At 52.4% G+C, this 7,268-nt stretch overlaps 1 protein-coding gene across 2 annotated transcripts; it reads right to left on the reverse strand.

Annotated features, from left to right (window-relative positions):
• Nucleotides 1–474: 474 nt before the first annotated feature.
• Rps19 (ribosomal protein S19) lies at nucleotides 475–5,613 on the reverse strand. 2 transcript variants are annotated; one of them, XM_028781333.1, is made up of 6 exons: nucleotides 5,543–5,613; nucleotides 5,003–5,073; nucleotides 4,645–4,745; nucleotides 1,550–1,733; nucleotides 1,062–1,116; nucleotides 475–539 (listed from the first exon to the last, which is right to left on the reverse strand). In XM_028781333.1, exons 2-6 carry the CDS (start codon nucleotides 5,071–5,073, stop codon nucleotides 513–515), a joined length of 438 nt encoding a protein of 145 aa, XP_028637166.1. In that variant the 5' UTR covers nucleotides 5,543–5,613; the 3' UTR covers nucleotides 475–512. The 2 variants fall into 2 exon arrangements, with proteins under 2 accessions (XP_028637166.1, XP_028637168.1); XM_028781335.1 differs by lacking the exon at nucleotides 5,543–5,613 and adding an exon at nucleotides 5,354–5,534.
• Nucleotides 5,614–7,268: the final 1,655 nt, after the last annotated feature.

Raw genomic sequence — 7,268 nt, forward strand, 5'->3', positions numbered from 1 at the left:
ACAAAATCTAGCACCGGGGATGCTTCCATGCCCAACTGAGCTGGTTTAGGCCCAGCATATTCAACCGTCAAGTTACCTGGTTCCATGGACTAATTTAATCTGCTCAGCCACACTTGGCTGTTCCACACACAGGATGGAGGAATGCCTCAATTGCAATACAGCACCCATTTCATCTTCAGCACACAGAGGGGACATTTAGGGGAAGGCAAGGTCACTCCCAACCATACTGTTTTCTTTAAAGTCTCTCTTCTGAGCGCTTCCCTACCATGAATACCACAGCTCCATTGGTGTCTTGTGAGAGGCACAACGCCCATTCCTCTACTCCTAATGAAGCCAAGGAGAGAGCCAGACCAGAGCTGGGTGGTGGTCGCAAAGTCAAGGTGATCTAAGTTTAAGGCCAGCCTCATCACCAGGAGAGCCAGGAACACCTAGGTAAACCCCGTTTTGAAAAGCAAAACCAGATCCAGACCAGAATTATGAATGAGGCCATTTATTAACCAGCATCCTTTGTTCTAATGCTTCTTGTTGGCAGCTGCCACCTGTGGGGAGACAGAGGATCAGTATGGGGTCAAGGCTTGTCACAGCTCACTACATTCATACCCTCGCACCACTGTGGCAGATGTTCGGGTCAGGCCCTTCCTACTAAGACCCCAAGTTAAGGGCTAAAGCCTTCCAAGACCCTTAGGTGGCAGAGTCTAAGTGTAGAGAAAATTAGGCATGGGACTCTCATCAGATCCCAGATCTCCTCTTCACACCACTGCTTTTTAGTGTGAGACAGCACTCTCATGTGGCCTGAACCTGTCGGCCACAGCATCTCTACCCCATTCCAAGCAGTGTGACCCTGGTACTTAGTACGAGGGTACTGAGAAGGAGGAGGAGTGGCTAGAACCCCTAACCAAGTATCTCTATGGGGCCACAGGACTAAGTTTATAGACCCATCCCACCTTGGACACCCAGTCTCCAGCAACTACAGTACACCATACCCCCCCCTTTCCAGTATGACCCCCAGCCCTCCCTTCCCCAGGCTATGCTCCAACAGAAGCACAAAGTGCACCCCTCACCTGTCCAGCAATCCTGTCCAGATCTCTCTGTCCCTGAGGTGTTAGCTTGCGGCCCCTGTACACAAACAAAAAACAAAACCCTTGGATGAACACAGCTCAACCTCTGGGGGTGGTGCACAGAAGAAAGCACCAAGTGATGGAACGGCATTGTGTTTGCCAAGTCCCCCCTGTGCCCAAGCCAGCCGCATCCTAACGAGCTGGGGGCAGGAGAGGGAGACCCTTGGGAGCTGACAGGGTGTCGTTTGTGCAAGCATTAGATCAAAAGACTCGAAAAATCAATTGGGAAAAGTTAACGAGCAGGCTAATGAAAGCAGACAGTCACTAAATTACCTTCCCAGAGCCAGAGGAAGTCAGCCAGAGGTCCGGGTGAGGCCCTCACTGTTGCTTTCTGAAGGCCCCGTACCTCCATTTGTAGGGAGGTCCAACAACCCCACCACACGCCACCAGCGGGCGATGACCGCCCCCGGCCCAGCCACAGCCCCGCATACCCATCTTGGTCCTTTTCCACCATCTTCAGCCCCTCCAGGGCTTGGAGGACCCGGCGTGCCACACTCTTAGAGCCTCTGCTGAAGTGGCTGGGCCTGACGCCATTTCTCTGCCGTCCTCCGTAGATCTTGGTCATGGAGCCAACCCCTGCACCACCACGGAGGTACAGGTGCCGCGCTGTGGAAGCTAGGGGCAGGGCAAGAGGGAATCTGAGGTCACGTGCTTGTCATTCACTGTGTGAAATGAGACAACTTCTCATTTTACAAGGGAAACTGAGACCATGTACCAAAACTGGGGCTTGACACCCCTGGTTCCTTGCCCCTTTCCAAGGCTGGGCCTGTGCTCTAGACAAACCTCAGTAAGTGTGACCATATCCACGTGCTTGAGGCAGGACATGGCAGGACAGCCACTTTCTGTGGTGGGCACCTCAAACTTGTACTGTGCACTGGCTCGACCATGGGCAGGCACAGATTATCCTGTAGGCATCCTTCTGGCCCATCAAACCAGCTTCCGCCAAACCCAAGGTACTGAGCTGAAGCCATGCCATGTTCTCTTCACATTCCCAAGCAACACAACAGCCAAGAGCCACATGCTGCTGGGGCCCCAGGCAATGCACTCCATCCTACGGAGAAGGAACAGTCCTATCGAAGACTCAACCCACCCACTACTACCCAGGTTCCATTTAGCAACAGATGGACTGGCACCCAAGACACTGCTCCCATAGCCCGCCTCTGTTCATTTTGCTTTAATTCTTTTTAAAGCCACAGCCCCATATTAATGTCAGAATTAACAGTCATTTCCCAACTGCTTGCAAGGCGACGACACTGCCAGACAACCCCAATCTTGAAGACCCATTCAAATGCTCTGCCTCTCATGCCATAACCTGTCTGCTGAGCGATCTGTTCTTCCTTTGGGTAGAGAACCTTGGTCTCACTAGGCTGCCTGTGACACAGTGGGCGCTTGAATCTCAGCACAGCACCAAGTAGCCGACTGCAGTGGACAAACAGGGAGGAAGTACGAGCGACAAGGCCAGCCAGCCTCTGCAGTGACTTTAACTGTCCTTTTCAGCACCACAGAAAGACCACCCAGTGAGAACTACCTGTCAGCTCATTACAAGGCATGGACCGACACTGCAGAGCATGTGTGCGCTCCTTGATTGAAGAAAACTACTTAGAGGCGGTAAGCAGCACACAGTCTACTACTTCTCTATTACTCTCAACAAGACCTGGCTCAAGTACATTTTAAAGGTAGAACTTTAGGTAAAGCCACAGAATTGCTGCCAGCATTTCAGAGGGCTCCACAGCCCTCTCATCACCGGGGAGCTGTCCAGGAGGGGCTGGCACCTTGGATCTGAACTTACTCACACACCAAGGTTTCATGAGGCACTCCGCACTGCAGCTTAGCAACAATAGAAGAACTTGTGCAAAGTGCAGGGTAGTGACCCCATCCTGACCAAGTGTGGGATGAAAATCCTTGTTCGTCCCCTGTCCAACCCTCTTAAACTTTTAAGGAAAATCTATTCTCCCAGCCCTAATTTACCCGCCCATTGGTTCTCCAATGCAACTGGTTTCCCACAACAGTTACACTGAACTCTCAACAAGCCCTCTGGTCCTAGCTCAACACCTCAGGCCTCCATGCCCACAGCCCTGCCCATATACACATCAACCCAGGAGGCCCATCCTTCTGTCAGAGCCCTTTCTCATGACCTAAGACAAACAAGCCTGCTGCCCCATGCACTGTAGCCCCAAATGTAACTGGCAGCAGAACAGGCCAGCTCCTAATTATCCAGAGAAAACTGCAAATATAGTCTGAAAACCAATTCTGAACAGAACTAGCCTATCTTGGAAGAAAGCAATGGCACCTCTGCACCCTGTTCTTCACTGTTGTTATGACAATGGTTAAAGTCTGTAAGAGCGTAAAGGTTTTGAGGCCGAAGCAGACAGGAACCCATTAGACTGTAGAATAGAAAGGTCTAGAGCCCAAACAGAGTAGCTAGGAAAAGTTAAAAAAAGGGGGAAAAGGACTTCTGCAGTTCAGGAAAGAAGACCAGCAGCTAGCAGAAGGTGTCTGGAATACAAGCGCACACCATCAGTCTGGCCCTACACACCCCATCCCACTTGGGATACAGCTCAGTGTCTGTCTAGAACATACAGAGCTGAAGTCAATCCTCAGTACTTGGGAGGTGGAGGCAGAAGCCAGCCCGGTCCACTTGGCAAATTCCAAGCCAAACAGCATGTATACAGTGACTTTCAAAAATCACAAACCAGCACAGTGACAAGGATGGTGGTCACATCACTAGCTGGTGGACCCTGGACATGGCAGCCCCCCCCCATACCAACTGTGAAAACTAGACAACCAATTCTGTCCTGCAGGCAGGGACCACAAAGCATGTATGCCACTCTACCTGAAGAAATCCAGTATCTTTCCTCTAGCAGTTCTGACTCCAGCTGCCCTAACCCACCACTGGGGCACTGTCAGCGTTACTGTATGATTGCTTCCAAGAAGGGGTGTGAAGTGCACATCCTCAGCTATACCTCAGCCCCCTTTCCTACGTCACCCTCCTCCTTAAAACTGTGCTGGCAGGTGGAAGCACCGACCTTTTCCCACACTGTGGAATTGACCTTTTGGTTTTCAGAGGCTGTGTTGAGTCATGGTGGTCCCTGTGCCCATGCCAAAGCCTGAAACAAAGTGGATCCCGTGGACATTTAATATAGATTATAAACTGCTTCACGTTCTGAAGTGGACAGCAACGCATTTCCCACAACCGGGCGAGTTCTCAGGCCGGGGGCCCCCAGCAAAGGCCTGAACATGGACTGCAACCCTGGCACAACCCAGCATCGACCCCCCCCCAACTCCGAGTTTAGACAGGACTTGATAAGAGGTATTAAATCTAAATGCCACACCATGGACACAGAAAGCAAAGACTCTCAAGCAAGCAAAGACGTGGACACCCATTTGCCCTCAGACTCCCTTCCTAGTTTAAAGCTACAGCTATTAATTCACGAGGTCTGCCTCCTAGTGCAGTTGGGAGGGTTGGCAGGGTCCCTGCCTGGGATCGCCCAGGTTCCCACTCCAAACCAAAGGCCCCAGTTCTTACCAGCTCGTGTGTAGAACCAGTTCTCATCGTATGGGGCGAGCTCTTTATGTTTGGCGAGCTTGACTGTGTCCACCCATTCAGGGACTTTAAGCTTCCCGGACCTAGGACCAAGAGAATTGAGAAAAGCACATGTGAGGAAATTTCCAAAGATTACTTCAGATCTCCCAACCTTTTCCCCCTTAACAAGGTTGGGAAAAAAAAAAAGCAAGATACTAGCATATGAACAAACAGGCTAGAAAGGAAGGAAGCATGGTCACCGTAGACCTAAATCCACAAAAAGCCCAACAAGTGGCCAGCCGCACCAGTGACCCACGCGGGTCACAGCTCACAGGGGTCAGGCCTCAGGTCCAACACTTACTTTTTGAGGAAGGCTGCCAAAGCTCTGACGAACTCCTGCTGGTTAACGTCTTTTACAGTAACTCCAGGCATCTGAGAAAAGGGCAAGCATGCCGATGTCAGGCTGGCTGCAAACCCCCGCCGCGGGGCCGGGCAGCCCTGCTGCTCCGCCATCCAGCCCGGAGCCCCAGCATCCACCCAAGCCTCACGTCCCTCCAACTGCAGCTCGGCTCATGTGGGTCCGGCAGAGTTGCCGGGTGCCCACGCCATGCGGATCGCAACCCCGCGGCGTGGTGACCGCGTGGGATTGTCCTCCACCGCCCTCTCCGTCAGCCCACGTTCCGGGCGCCCCGTTCACCCCTCCGCTGCCCACCTAACCCCTCCGGGCTCCCCGATTGGGGCGATCAGGCATGTCCGGGCCTGCCGCTCGCACGTGGCCGCGGCTCCAGAGGGCGGAGCGACCCCGCGCCGGGCTTCCCGCAGTCCCCGGCACGAGCTCTTGGGCACAGCTAGCACGGCCCCGTGGCCCCGCGCACAGCCGCGACCAAGAGCCCTCGCTTACCGTGCGGCCTCCGCGCTGCCAGCCAGGGGAAAGGGAACGACGGGGTTTCCCGGGCGCACAAGTCGGGCGTCGAGTCTCGCGAGATTTCGGAGTGCTCGCGAGAGCGGCTGAACCAGAGGACTCCGCCTCTCTGAGGGCGAATGTGGCTTCGTCTCCACCTGAAATGGGAGGGTCTGTAAGCGGAAGGGGTGGAGAAGCCAAAGAGAAGGGACTGGGGAGGAGGATAAGAGGCCTGTTTCCTCTTTCCGTTTCCTTGGGCGTGACCGGAGAGCGCTGGGGGAATCGGCCTTCCTTTGAGCCTTGCGTGTCTGGCGGGAACAGGAGAGGCGGAAACTATTGAGGGCGGAAGTGCGGGCGAAGTTGAGGGCGCACGAAAGGAAGGCGGGATTCAGCGCAAGACCCTGCTTCCTTGCCGGAAATGGGAGTAGTAAGGGCGGAACCGTGACAGCAACCCAGGGAATAGAACGTGTGGCCGCCACCACCTTTTGTGCTAGCATTAGTATTCGCGAGACCAAGATGTACACGGAAGCCTCACCCTTCTTTGGGCGGAAGTTGCTTCAGCTCCTTAGAAGCTAGCGGAGTGGAAAAAAGGGCATTGGAAGCAGGGGAGGAGATTAGGGCGGGGACAAAGGCAGAGGTGGGACCTTGATGGAGGTTCAGCTCCGCCACCTAGTGCCGGAGTCTGTTTGTCCGTTCAGACTGTTAGTTCCCCAGTTTGCCTCTTCTAAGTCATCCAAGCCGACTTGTGTAACTTTATTATTATATCTCTACCTACCCACTCACCCACCTACCCACCTACCTACCTACCTGCCAATCTGTCTGTCTATCGTTTGTTGTTTTGAGACGGGGTCTTATTATTTATTTAGCCAAGACTCGCCTGGGACTTTTTATCTAAGGCTGTACTTGAACTCATGATCCTCTTTCTTCATGCTACAGGAGTGTCTCACTACGCCAGGCTCTTAGTTTGTTCCTTAGCATTACCCTCTACCTCCACCCACAGCGCGGCGCAGAAAATATTTGAGTCTGTGTTGCATCCAGGCGATTACATATTATTCAAGATAAAAAAAAAAAAAAAAAAAAGGAAACGAGGGCCACTGAGATGGCTCACGTGGTAGTGCTTGCCATGCAAGCTTGATGATCTGATATGATTCTTGGAACCGATTAACAGAATGTTGTCCTCTGACTTCCACAGGCAGGTCTCGGAGACACGCGTACGTACACGTATCGCACCTCTCTACACACACACTAAAATTTAAATTAGAAAAAAATATTTAAGCTGGGCAGTGGTGGCACACGCCTTTAATCCCAGCACTTGGGAGGCAGTGGCAGGTGGATTTCTGAGTTCGAGGCCAGCCTGGTGAGTTCCAGGCAGCCAGGGCGACACAGAGAGACCCTGTCTCTAAAAAAACCAAATAAATAAATAAATAAATAAATAAATAAATAAATGAAAATAAATAAATAAATTAAAAGGAATGAATTATCAATAGATAAGACGAAAAGTCAAGCCATTTTGAGGGGCTGGTGAGAGAGATGGCGCAGCTCTTTCAGAGAACCTGAGATCAGTTCCCCGCACCTACACTGTGGCTCACAAAAGTCTGTAAGTTCACCTCCAGAGGATGAGATTGTCCTCTTCTGGCTTCCTCAGGCACTTGCATGCATGTGTGTGCATGTGGATAAACACCTAAATGGCCTGGTGATGCACACCTGTGGTCCTAACACCCAGGAC

This window comes from Grammomys surdaster, unplaced genomic scaffold, assembly GCF_004785775.1.
Source record: "Grammomys surdaster isolate TR1022 unplaced genomic scaffold, NIH_TR_1.0 396, whole genome shotgun sequence".
Lineage (NCBI taxonomy): Eukaryota > Metazoa > Chordata > Mammalia > Rodentia > Muridae > Grammomys > Grammomys surdaster.